At 47.5% G+C, this 13,529-nt stretch overlaps 1 protein-coding gene across 3 annotated transcripts in view; it reads left to right on the plus strand.

Moving 5' to 3' along the window:
- unc5b (unc-5 netrin receptor B) overlaps positions 1–13,529 on the plus strand; it is a 244,655-nt gene that overhangs the window by 197,713 nt on the left and 33,413 nt on the right. For 2 of the 3 annotated variants that reach the window (XM_072491422.1, XM_072491420.1), the window contains 6 exons: positions 3,166–3,346; positions 5,259–5,426; positions 7,647–7,811; positions 10,276–10,308; positions 11,612–11,644; positions 12,618–12,806. In XM_072491422.1, the coding sequence (XP_072347523.1) occupies positions 3,166–3,346; positions 5,259–5,426; positions 7,647–7,811; positions 10,276–10,308; positions 11,612–11,644; positions 12,618–12,806 (769 nt within the window). The remainder of the gene's footprint in view (positions 1–3,165; positions 3,347–5,258; positions 5,427–7,646; positions 7,812–10,275; positions 10,309–11,611; positions 11,645–12,617; positions 12,807–13,529) is intronic. The other variant, XM_072491423.1, reaches the window with a different exon arrangement.

The raw sequence follows: 13,529 nt of genomic DNA on the forward strand, positions 1-13,529 counted from the left end.
CCGGATTAAACTCCAGCTGCCATCTCTCCGCCCAATTCTCCAAACAATCTAAATCCTGCTGTATCCTCTGACAATCCTCATCGCTATCCGCAATTCCACCAACCATTTCCTCCAAATCATTTATATATACTACAAACAGCAAAGGTCCCAGCACTGATCCCTGCGGAACACCACTAGTCATAGCCCTCCAATTAGAAAAGCATCCTTCCAATGCTACTCTCTGCCTTCTCTGACCTAGCCAGTTCTGTATCCACTAGCTCACCCCTGATCCCGTGTGACTTCACCTTTTGTACTAGTCTACCATGAGGGACCTTGTGAAGTCCATGTAGACAACATCCACTGCCCTACCTGCATCAATCATCTAACTTGCTAGTGTTTTGCACAATGTGTATCACCTGGATTGGGAAGTCTGGAATGTGATGGATGCTTCTAGTCTGGACACTGATTCAGGGCTTCCTCACGGAAATGAGATGCTGCCAAATACCCCCCCCCCCCCCCCCCCGCCAAGGTCCACAGAAATAAGACCGCAGGAGAACGGAGCAGGAGAAAAACATTTCGCCTCTCGAGCTTACTCCGCTGTTCCGTAAGTTCATGGCTGATCCATCATCTGCCCCAATTCCACTGCCCCACATCACTCCCATATCAATTGATTCCCCCCAAAAATTCCCTTTGTGTCCAACAAGAAGCACAAATGATAAGGAACCCTGGTCCTCAGAGGAATCTATGAGGGGGTGAATATTACCAATGCACAGCGGACCGTGCAGCCTGGAGAATCCTCTCGGGGAAATGCCAAATCAGCTTGTACTGCTTCTGACCTTACCTGGTAATAGGCGCAGCATATTATCCCCGCAGGCAAGGGATAAGATTCACTTTCATCAGGGCCTGTCAGTCTTTATGCTAGCAAGGATAGAATTGCTTCAACCTACTGAAATTGTGATAGAACATAGTCACGCTATTAAGCAGAGCAAGGATGACTTTCCAGCGCTCTGCCCCAAGGCCATTATTCGCTGAGCTTTTGCTATGGGTAGACAGGCACCGATCTCAGCCAGACTGGGGATTGAACCTTGTCCTTGCTGATCCACATGCTATCCATCCAGCCGAATCAGGCCAACCGGCACCTGAAGTAAGGACTTACAATGGGTAAATAAAGACCGCCGCCATTGTAGTTTCTCAAAGCTGAGTCCGTAACCTAACAACCAGGCTGGAAAGGAGTTGAATTCTGCAGAGTCTCGCAGGTGCGTTTGGCCAGACTGTAACCTCGCTTCCCCCGAGCTCATTTCCCCACCTCCAGGCTAATTAATTCAGAGAGATCTCTGAGCTGAGCAAATGCTGAACCTAACATTCTCCTACAAACCTGCAGCTGAAACATTAATCCGAGTCCCCGTTTACTCTCTGGTGAGTGTGTGAAAGAGCTTGTGCCACTGTAGCACCGTCAATATGACGCGAGGCAGGTTGAGGTAATGTCAATTGAAGGCTTTATTAAGCAGAACTTTATCCCCAGCAGCGTGGTTACAGAATGCAACTGCTGAGGGAAATGGAGGGAAAAACTGGGTTCTTATACCGGCATTTCTGGGTGGAGTCCAGTAGGTGGCAGATCCTATCAGGACCTGGCATCCCTCCACCAATAGCCTGTCGACAGGCGGTGTACCGTATTACCCCTAATACATACCACCACAGCCACCACGTCAAAGAACTGAGCAATGCTTCCCCGCTATCCTGGCCAATATTTCCAGATTAAACTCCATCTGCTCCCTCTCCGCCCAAGTCTCCAAACGATCTAACCTTTGACAAAGAGTCATTCAGACTCAAAACGTTAGCTCCCTGCTCTCTCCACAGATGTCCAGCATTTTCTGCTTTTGTTTCAGATTCCACCGTCTGCAATAATTTGCTTTTATGAATCGTGAATCACTTTGGTGCGTCACAGGCTCTGGTATGACCTGTATTGAACCAGCTCCCTCTCCGTTTGAGAAACCATTCAAAACTTCTATTCCCATTACGATTAAACATTTTGCGAATGAATCCCGAGGCTACTGTGAGGTTAGAATGTCATTGGGCAGTAACATTCGAAAGGTAAATTCCAAAGAGACAAGACCTTTATGCATGAGAAAGAATATGTTGAATGGGTCCAGTTTTATTAACGCACATTTTAATAAGAGCCAATGTAGCGAGAGAAGATTAAAGGGGATAAAAACCTCTTGAGGTCAGGGCGATTAATCAGTGAACACTTGTAACTTTGTGAAAAGAAACAAATTAATTAGAAATGCATTAAACCTAATGAAAATAAAATTCTGCTTACTGTGCTTCCTTCTCTGCCTCTGGATTAAGTGATTATTTGCCCTTCACAGATTAAGTTGCAATGCTTCACTGGGTTTCTTCAGGATCTGTGGAACAGGCAACCAGCGGCTAATATCATTTGCTAAACACAGCCCTGAAATGATACCTTTAAATCTTATCGATTAAGTAATGTTGAACGGAAAAGTCAAGAGAGGAAAGGGCGATTGAGATGAATCTATTCGGCACATCGCAACATGGGTAAAATGTCACACGGGTAAAATACGGTCTCGGATCATTGGCGTTGGGGAGGTATCAATATGCTCCGAGGTCTTATAAAAGCAAAAATGACAAACTGTTTGTAATATATCTGAGTGTGTTTTATATGTTGTGGAGTTTTCTGTATTGTTTGGAATATTTTTTTTTAAATGCTCTGAGGTCAGAGTGAGCAGCAAATATACAAGTGATCATAAAACGAGCACAAAGCTTTCTTCACCTCGTGATTTATGATTGTACTTGACCCTTTTTTTTTTGCATGTCCCTCCCTCTTACCCCCTTCGAAAGCCAGGGGAAACCCAGGCTCCCCTTTGCTCCTGAGCATGCACTCACTCCCAAGTTTTCTGTGTTCATCAGTGGGTGAACACGTCTCTCACTAACGGCTGCAAGAGTGCTCGTTATGCAAATCTTCCTCTGGTTAGCTAGAAAGCTTTTTGGATTAAACGCCCACCATTTCCACTCATCAGCGTGCGGGCTTTCGCTGTGTAGACGTGGCTGCAATTTACACCATTAAATATTTCTTGCTGACCAGGTGGCAGAGGTCCAGGGAGCACGAAAGGAAAGATTGGCTCGCAAAGCTGCTGCCGTTTAATCGCAATGCCTCCTTGTCTTATTCAGGTGGAATGGCTGAAGAATGATGATATTATCAATCCAGTCAAAGACTCCAACTTCCTCCTCACGATTGACCATAACCTGATCATCAAACAAGCTCGCCTCTCCGATACAGCAAATTACACGTGTGTGGCCAAGAACATTGTTGCCAAGCGACGTAGCACCACTGCCACCGTGGTTGTATACGGTAAGCCAGGGACCTTGCCACTCGAAAGCTCCTTTAAGCACCCCTGTCTGATGCACTGAGCGTCAAGAACCACAAAGGCATGTGAGACTTTAACCAAGGCTTTAATACACTACATAGGAAGCTTACCCGACACAGACGACCCCAGACAAAATGGGTCAGGTCTCAGAAGCTGGGTCTTATACCTAACTCCCGGGGGAGTGGCCAAGGCGGAGCTCTCCGTGGCCAGGTCAGGTTACATACAGGTGACCGAACCTCTACAGAGCTACAGTACAATACACAGTACAATGCACAGGATTACAGGGCCACGTTACACACAACTATTATATAACTATGTACAATGCTAGGGAAGTACAGTGGTGTATCACCACACTGTCCCACCTTGTTGTGTCCCGTGTTAACATGCTGCTGTCGCCGAGGCACTGAAAGATCTAACAACGGGTCTAATAGCAGCAGGCAAACAAGCTAAGGACCGGCATCTCCATTCATCGCGTGGGGCAAATACTCCAGGCAAGTGTCGGGTGTATTCCTGTATCGAGAGCAGTATCTTTACTGCTGAAAAGGAAGCTGCGTTCATTTTTTTGATCTGCTCTCTGCAGCCTTGGCATCCGAGCTAGTGCAGTCTCAAGAGTCTTGTAAAAACTCTTTAACACTCCTGATTGCTCCTGGCCTAGAAATAACCTCTAAGCCCTTAGCCTATTAACAGGGGAGAGGAGGTAAAGGAACGGCACTGCACGCCACATATGTCTGCCTTTCGCTGCCTTCTCTTCCAGCACAAAATGGAACAACATCACCTTTAAAATGGGGCACAAAGACATTTCATTAAAATGTTGCTCCTGTAATATCACACCCAGCAATTTTCAAGCTTATAAGTTTAATGGTGCCAGTATAATTGTGCCTTGTTCCTTCACGGTGCTTAACCTGTGATACAAATTTCATTTGGACGTTTTTATCTGCGTTTTTTTTTTCCAATTAAGGGGCAATTTAGCATGGCCAATCCACCTAACCTGCACATCTTTGGGTTGTGGGGGTGAATGTGCAAACTCCACAAGGACAGTGACCCTGAGCCGGGATTCGAACCCGGGTCCTCAGTGCCGCAGTCCCAGTGCTAACCACTGCGCCACGTTCCGCCCTTATCTGCGGTTTTTGATGGCAGGTTTAAGGATTTGTACTGCACCATTCTTGCCGAAGGCAAGGCTGGGAATGCAGGGGTTCAGGGGGCAGTAAAGGGCAGGGCAAAGAGGAGGAAGCAACTCAACTGAACAGATGTTGTTAGTCTCACCAGGAATGAATTGGTGAAACCTTCGAGGTGAAGGTGGGTCAAGGGGGTTTTCGGAGCGAGTTGACGGTGAAGTAAGTAGCTGAGGATTACTTCCACTCTCAGGGAAGATCCTGGGGTGGTAGGTAGATGGGTGCACCAGACTCGATCTGATATCCACAAAGCTGGGATCCATAAATACAAGATAGATGTTAATAAATCTAGTAGGGAAATAAGAAGAAATCTCTGAGAGTGGTTAGCATGTGGAACTTGCTACCACAGCAAGAGCTCGAGGTGAATAGCTTAGCGCGCTTTCCTTGCCAGAAGAAATGAGATGAGTAGATGAGAGAAAAGGAATAGAAAGATGTGTTGAAAGGCTGAGATGAGGTCGGGGGAAATGGGAACACACTCGTGTGGAATATAAATGGCACGACAGACTAGATTGGCCAAATGGCCTATGTCTGTCCTGTGTAGTCTATCTAATTAGATAATTGAATGACCAACCTCAGAAAGAAGCTGGTGAAATAATTGCCGGCTTTACATTCTCATTTTTAATCGGGAGGATGGGCTGTTTTCTGGAGCTGTTTCTACTGATTAATCATCTTTTGTCCAATTTCTCCCCCCCCCCCCCCCCCCCCCCCCCCCCCCCCCCCCCAGTAAATGGTGGCTGGTCCACCTGGACAGAATGGTCTTCGTGTAACAATCGGTGTGGGCAAGGCTGGCAGAAGCGGACAAGAACCTGCACTAACCCAGCACCACTCAACAGCGGGGCCTTTTGCGAAGGGCAAACTTTCCAGAAGGTTGGCTGCACCACGATGTGCCCAGGTGAGTTGGGAGTACGCGGCGATGGCTTGCGACCGTCCTGCCAGTGTTCACAGCAGCCGGTATTACTGGCATGCCGTTAGCATTGACAATTGTTAGGGGGCGGCCCGGTGAAGCAGTGGGTTAGCGCTGCGGCCTCACGGCGCCGAGGTCCCGGGTTCGATCCCGGCCCCGGGTCACTGTCCGTGTGGAGTTTGCACATTCTCCCCGTGTCTGCGTGGGTCTCGCTCCCACAACCCAAAAAAATGTGCAGGGTAGGTGGATTGGCCACGCTAAATTATCCCTTAATTGCAAAAAAAAAGAATTGGATACTCTAAATTCATTTTGATAATTATTCGCCATCTCCTTTCTGCAATATAATGGTTCTGTTAGGAAACAGTGGCTTTTCCTTATTCTTCCACGGAATGTGAGTCACTGGTAAGGCCACCATTTATTGCCCATCCCTAAATGCTTTTGAGAAGGTGGTGGTGAGCTGCCTTCTGGAGAGCCGCTGCAGTCCGTGTGCTGCAGGCACCCCCACAATGCCGTTGGAGAGAGAGTGTCAGAGGTCGTGGGTGCCTCAGGAACCTTGGCGAGTTGCAGCGGCGCATCTTGTAGATGGTACACACGGCGGCCACAGTGCTGGTGGTGGAGACATGAATGTTTAAAGTGGCGGATGGGTTGCGAATCAAGTGGGTGCTTTGTCCTGAGTGGTGTCAAGCGTCTTGAGTGTTTCATAGATTCGGAGACGTTTACAGCACAGAAGGAGGCCATTTGGTTCATCGCTTCCTTGCCGGTCAACAAAGATCCGTCTGCACTAATCCCATTTTCTCGTGCTTGGCCCATAGCCCTGAAGGTTATGGCAACGCAAGTGAATATCTCAATATTTCGTAAATGCTACAAGTGCTTTTGACCCAACCACCCTTTCAGGCAGAGCTCCAGACTCCCACCACCCCTGAAAGGTTTCTCCTCGGCTCCCCTCTTGGCCTTCAATCTCTTACCTTAAATCTATGCCCCCTGGCTACTGACCCCATTACTGATGGAAAAAACTGCCTTCCTATCCATCCTACCCATGTCCCTCATCATCTTATCCACCTTTCTCCACCTTCACTGCTCCAAGGAACACAGTCCCGGCCTATCCAATCTTTCCTCATCGCTTCGACCCTCCAGCCCAGGCAGCATCCTGGTGAATCTCCTCTGCACCCTCTCCAGTGCAATCACATCCTTCCTATAGTGTGGCGACCAGAACTGCACTCACCCAGACAAGTCGAGAATATTCCACCGCAGTCCTGGCATGTGCCTTGTGGACAGGCTCTGGGGAGTCAGGAGGATTATCACTCGCTGGGGAACACTCAGCCTACAACCGGCTCGTGTCGCCATGGTATTTATGTGGTTAGTCCAGCTACGTTCCTGGTCGATGACACCATCATCATCCCTCCCTCCACCTGCCACCCCCACCTTTTTTCCCACCATTTTCAATATTTTTACATCTGATGAAGAGAAATGTTCAAAGATGGTTTGATATCCCAATGGTTATTCTCTCCAGAGTCGCACACAGCAGTGAACTGAAGCTTGATCTTCAATCCCTAGAGTCTCCGGGAGGGTTGGCAACCCGAGAGGTGTCTGAGAATGTGACGACATGGCCCCTGACACTGTTCCTCTTCCATAGCAAATCTTTTCCCTTTAAATTCTCTTCCCCCTTCCCCCAGACCGTTTTGCCAGTTCGGTGGACTGGCCATGATCGATGCTCAGGGTTACGGGGATAGGGTGGGGGTGTGGGCCTTGTCAGTGCGCTCCTTCGGAGGGTCGGTGCAGACTCGATGGGCTGAATGGCCTCCTTCTGCACTGTGGGGATTCTATGATTCTTTCCTGATGGTTTAGACTCTCAATTCTCATATCATCCTTGTAAATCTTTACATGCACTTCCTCCAGGATCTCTATATCCTTTTTGAGAATGTGGAACTCACTGCTTCAGGGTTGAAGTTAATGGCAGAGATTTACTGTAGGGGTGGCTTGCCTAGTACTCCAGGTAGAAAGGAATTGGGGATTATGCTGATGGAATTCGACAAAGAGACGCGTTATGGAACACAGACACCAGCATAGACCCGTTTGGCCGAATCGCCTATTTCCGTGCTGTAAACGTAATGCAATTCTGTGCAGGTTGTACATGATCCGACTCCAACAAGTCTGTATCTGACCGTGCCCACCACTCACTCCTCTTCTATCCCTTCTGGTGAAATGCAGTTGACGGCGGCTGGACGGATTGGAGCAAATGGTCAGCTTGCAGTACCGAGTGCACCCACTGGAGGAGCCGCGAGTGCACAGAACCCTCACCCAGAAACGGAGGCAAGGATTGCATTGGCTTGGTGTTGGAGTCCAAAAACTGCACAGATGGCCTCTGTATGCAGAGTAAGTCTTTGGGTTGGGAGGGGTGGGTGAGGGGGGGGGGGGGGGGGTTCTGATGGATTTCTCCACAGAGGCGGGCCTGAGCAGCAGCAACGAGCTGTGCTTGCAATGTTTTCAAGCTGCAACGCTACACTGATTAACTTGTCACTTCCTATTTGAGCTGCACATAAACGCTTTGTGACTGTCAGCAGAAATACTCCCATCTAAAAGTAAGAGAAGTGCCGCATCACCTCGACTTTATCTTGGTCGCAGTGACCTGGACTCCTGTAAACTGCAATGGGTGAAGGATTCTGTTCTGGTATAAGGGTGTTTTTTATTCTCTTATCTTTCCGTCTCACGCTCCTTTTCTTTGTAGCCATCTGGGATGGCCACTTACAAAGGAAACATGGATACTTGCAAAGACTCAAGGGAAATATGGCCAATGCAGGATTCAGGCAAACTCAGAGCCTGAATGTATATTTGCTGACAGAGAACCAGACAGTATGGAAACCCCGAGCCGATTTGCATTCTAATGACCCATTTCCCCAGGACAAAGGACTTGTGCTCAGGTATCAGATCCAGACTTATCGGCGCCACTCCCTTCACTCAGGAAGTCCAAACAGCCAAGGTCAATGACCGCTCAGGACACGCCCAGCCATCAAGGCACCTGCCCCTTTATTGGCTCAAATCGAAGGCAGTGATCGAAGCCTGTCGAATTATTGGGTCCAAAGCGAAGGACGGCCCCAAAAGAGCGCAAAACCCCAAAGGATAGAGAGAGACACTGCCACGTGTTCCATCTCTTTTGGCCCTGGCACACCAGCACTCTTCGGCCCGGCCTATACCTGAAGCCAACTGCAGCACCACCACCAGAAGCACGTTCAAGATCAACGATCGCTACCAGACGGATGAGCCCAGCAGAACCGAAGTTACTTCTCCAGACCCAGCCACACCAGATCCGAACAAAGGCCTTGTTCCTCTGCCAAAGCCGGGTTTTTAACCTGGCCAGGCCATAAGCTCAAGGGATGTTTGCGCCGCCCAGGCTTCACCCTCATTTGAGCGAACCTGAACCCACAACCTTGTGACCCAGAGGCAGCTGGGCCAGACCCGGCGGGGGGAAGAAAAACTGCCTCACTGAAACCAAGTTCATTCTCTGTGACGTGCGCTGCTAGTTCTTTATCCCGACATAAGTAGCCGAATCGTTGGCCAGCCCTGTGCACTCCGAAGGAAAGTCTGAAAAGACCACAGTTGCCCACTTGTCAGGTCAAATCAGCTCGGGTTTCTGGCACTGCCAGAAAGATAACCCCTCTGGACGTATTTGCTGTGATTTGTCGAGCCGAACCCCTCAAGTGTCTTGCTTTCCGAATCATGACACAGAAAGCTAAAGGAGTCTTGACGTGTTCAATGGACCTGTAGCCACATATCAGCTCTGGGGAGCAGCCTTGTCCCACTTCACACTGGCACACGCAAGGACACATTCCATTCACAGTCCTCGCCTCAAAGGTTTGCCTTGTGCGGCTGACTGCCGCTCAGAAGCTCTGCAAAGGATTCTTTACTTCATCACTCTCTTGACGGCCAGGAGAGATGGCCACAAGCAAATGCAAGAGAACCTGCAACTTGTCATTGTTCAGGTGAAGGGGTCGGACGTCTTCCCTTTATATTAGAAATAAAGGCCATGTCCACTTGTGTGTTTCTGCCTCACGTGGGCAGATTTTCGAATACGTTTCCAGTATTTTCAGATGAATTTGACTGAAGGTCCATGACATCGCCCACATTTCCGGACATCGCTAAAATGTTGAGTCGGGCAGCACGACGGCGCGGTTGTTAGCACTGCTGCGTCACGGCGCCGAGGTCCCGGGTTCGATCCCGGCCCCAGGTCACTGTCCGTGTGGAGTTTGCACATTCTCCCCATGTTTGTGTGGGTTTCACTCCCACGTCGAAAGATGTGCAGGGTAGGGGAATTGGCCACGATAAATTGCTCCTTAATTGGAGAAGAATAATTGGGTACTCTAAATTTATAACTAAAAAAGAGTTGATGTCAGGGAAGGTTGTTGACTTGACTTTGCCTAACATACCTGTTACTATCACCTGTAACGTAAACGTTTGTACATTGCTTCATCCTGCGGCGTGAGGCTAACCTCACGTTAGTGATTGCAGACAGAAGAAGGAGTGGTCTTAATGTCTGCAATGAGAGTTATACACGTGTCTAAGGATTTACTCCCCCAGCAATAAAATACACCTCGCTTTATGACAGTATTTTCGTGACCCACCATTTTGTTACCTCCACATGATTATTCTGCATCAAATCACAAAATGGTTGCTAACAATTTCCTCTGGGTGAACCTTTCTGTACCAAGTATTAACAGTATTTGAGCGCACTCGCGTGTTTTATTTATTTATTTGCCTTAATTTTTCATTTTTTGAGTACATTTCTAACAATTTCATTTCATTTTCCTTCCATGTTCATTTTACTTTTGTTTCTTTTGAACAGATGGAAAGATATTAAATGAACCAAAACATTCCAGTAAGTTGCCATTTCATTATTTGAAATTCATTTCTGTTTTTCTTGGTCATGTACGATCCTCATTGACAGCGAATTCTGGGCTCGCACACTCCATCGTGAATGTAGATTCAGCGCCGTTTTGAGCTCTGTATGGCGGAATGTGGAAGTCCGTGAAAGAGAGAGAGAGTTTGATTTACCCAATTGTGTGTTTCTGTGCTCAACTGTAAATATACCCCTGATCTCTGCTTCCTAGCGATCAGTCAATGTTGCAGCGTGAGCTGGATCAATCTCCACGTCTGTTGTAACCTTCTGTGGGGTATTGATCATGAAATTAGGCTAATTTTCTTTCTCCCTTGAACTTTTAGTGGAAACTCATTAACCCATTTTTGAAATATGTCTTTGTACGTCCAATAAAATAATGTTGAAAGGAGATTGAAGCAATCGCAATGCGTAGGGAGTAACAGAGTGATTTCAGAATGCTGTGAAGTGGCAGCTTTCCAATCACAATTATCCACAATTTATTACCCATGTTATGTGGGCTTGACCATGCTGTCGTGGCTCTCGGTGCAATTTCCCCATTTTAAAGCTAATAATAATAATCTTTATTAGTGTCACAAGTTGGCTTACATTAGCACTGCAACAAAGTTACTGTGAAAAGCCCCTAGTCCCCACACGCCGGCGCCTGTTCAGGTACACAGAGGGAGAATTTAGAATGTCCAATTCACCCATCAAGCACGTCTTTAGGGACTTAAGCTCGTGGCACGCGCACGCCCACGGCTGCACAGCTGGGCCATTGGAACTAGGGGCCAGAAATATATAAGATGGTGACTAACAAGTCCAAGAGAGAGAATCGTTTTCATCCAGCAGGTGGTGAGAATGGGGAACTCACTTCCACAAGGAGCAGTTGAGGGGAAGGCGTTGAGTCATTTCAGGGGAAGCTGGTTAAGCGTGGAAGAGAGGAAGGGATTGGAGGCTGTTCTGATGAAGATGAGGTAAGAGGGGTGAAAGCAGCAACCATATGCACCAGCATTGGCTAGATGGATCGAATGGCCTGTGCCGCAAATAATGTAGAGTCAGTGGGATATTTTGTAACTTAAGGGAAATTGGCTTCGTCTGGATTCATTATTTCCAATTAAGGGGCAATTTAGCGCGTTCAATCCACCTACCTCGAACATCTTTGGGTTGTGGGGGCGAAACCCACGCAAACACGGGGAGAATGTGCAAACTCCACACGGACAGTGACCCAGAGCCGGGATCGAACATTTCTAATAATTTCATTTCATTTTCCTTCCATGTTGATTTCACTTTTATATCTTTTGAACAGATGGAAAGATATTAAATGAACCAAAACATTCCAGTAAGTTGCCATTTCATTATTTGAAATTCATTTCTGTTTTTCTTGGTCATGTACGATCCTCATTGACAGCAAATTCTGGGCTCGCACACTCCATCGTGAATGTAGATTCAGCGCCGTTTTGAGCTCTGTATGGCGGAATGTGGAAGTCCGTGAAAGAGAGAGAGAGTTTGATTTACCCAATTTTGTGTTTCTGTGCTCAACTGTAAATATACCCCTGATCTCTGCTTCCTAGCGATCAGTCAATGTTGCAGCGTGAGCTGGATCAATCTCCACGTCTGTTGTAACCTTCTGTGGGGTATTGATCATGAAATTAGGCTAATTTGTTTTCTCCCTTGAACTTTTAGTGGAAACTCATTAACCCATTTTTGAAATATGTCTTTGTACGTCCAATAAACTACTGTTGAAAAGAGATTGAAGCACCGTGCTGCCCGGGGAAAATATGTGTGTTTGGGTTGTAACGGTATTTCCTGTGTATTTCCTCTTTCTTTTTTAAAAAATCTAGAGTATCCAATTATTTTTTCCAATTAAGGGGCAATTTAGCGTGGCCAATCCACATACTCTGCACATCTTTGGGTTGTGGGGGCGAAACCCACGCAAACACGGGGAGAATGTGCAAACTCCACACGGACAGTGACCCAGAGCCGGGATCGAACCTGGGACCTCGGCGCTGTAAGGCAGCAGTGCTAACCACTGTGCCACCGTGCTGCCCTGGTGGGAGGCTTGTTAAACGCACTCCCCCCCCAAAAAAGGGTAGGTGTTAGCTCCACGAATAATTGTAAAACTGCGATGGATCAAATTTTTGCTAGCCAAGGTGAAAAATGTCACGACAACAAAGCAATTAATGGGGTTAAGGTACAGATCAGCCATGATCTCACTGAATTGCAAAACAGATTCAAGGGGCTGAATTGTCACCTTCTTGTTCCTATGACCTAAATTACAGCCTTGACCTCTTGATCTTTCTTGAACTCAACAGCAATGGGCGCTGATGTTGCCTTGTACGCCAGTCTGGTGGTGGCTGTGTTCATTTTTCTGGTTACAGTGCTGGTGGTTGGCATTATTGTGTACAAGAGGAGCTGCCGGGACTTTGACACCGACATTACCGACTCCTCCGCCGCTCTTACTGGAGGATTCCAACCCGTCAACGTCAAGACTGCTCGGCACGGTGAGTCCCCCAGCACCTGTTTGTCGCTGGATTGGTCCGATGAAGGGAGCTGTGCTGTGTTTGTATTAGACAGGCCAGGGTGCTTCACGGGTAATGAGGGGTGAGATTGTTTGGGGGGGGGGGGGGGGGGGGGTGCAGACTGAAGCTGGAAAGAAAGGAAGGAAAGACTTGCAATTGTATATTGTATCACATAGTTCACCACATGAAGATACCCCCTTAGCCGAAGAAAGATGTTGTAATGTAGGAAATGCAACAGCCAGTTGCGCACAGCAAGATCCCACAATCGATAATGACCTTGTTAATTGTTGATTGAGGAATAAATATGTTCCAGAGCACCAGGGGGAACTCTTCAAAATGGAACTGGCTCAAAACCATTGTGAAATGAAAATCGCTTCTTTTCACAAGCAGGCTTCAAATGAAGTTACTGTGAAAAGTCCCTGCTCGCCACATTCCGGCGCCTGTTCGGGGAGGCTGCTTATCTGCAAACAATCAAAGCCGGACGTGACAGTCCAAACTATGGCAATGCTTTCATCCTGTTTAATGAGAGTGACAACCATGGCAAAGCTTTATTACTATGAGTGCTGACATTGGCAGGGGATGTACTGAATCTATTGGAGCACCGTTCAGCTGTTTTGATTAGATGCCAAGGGAAACGCAATTTCGAACAATAGCTAAAGTTACAACCATTTATTAAACTGATTGATTTTCACAAGAACCAATGCA

The sequence above is a fragment of the Scyliorhinus torazame genome, chromosome 28, assembly GCF_047496885.1.
Source record: "Scyliorhinus torazame isolate Kashiwa2021f chromosome 28, sScyTor2.1, whole genome shotgun sequence".
Classification (NCBI taxonomy): domain Eukaryota; kingdom Metazoa; phylum Chordata; class Chondrichthyes; order Carcharhiniformes; family Scyliorhinidae; genus Scyliorhinus; species Scyliorhinus torazame.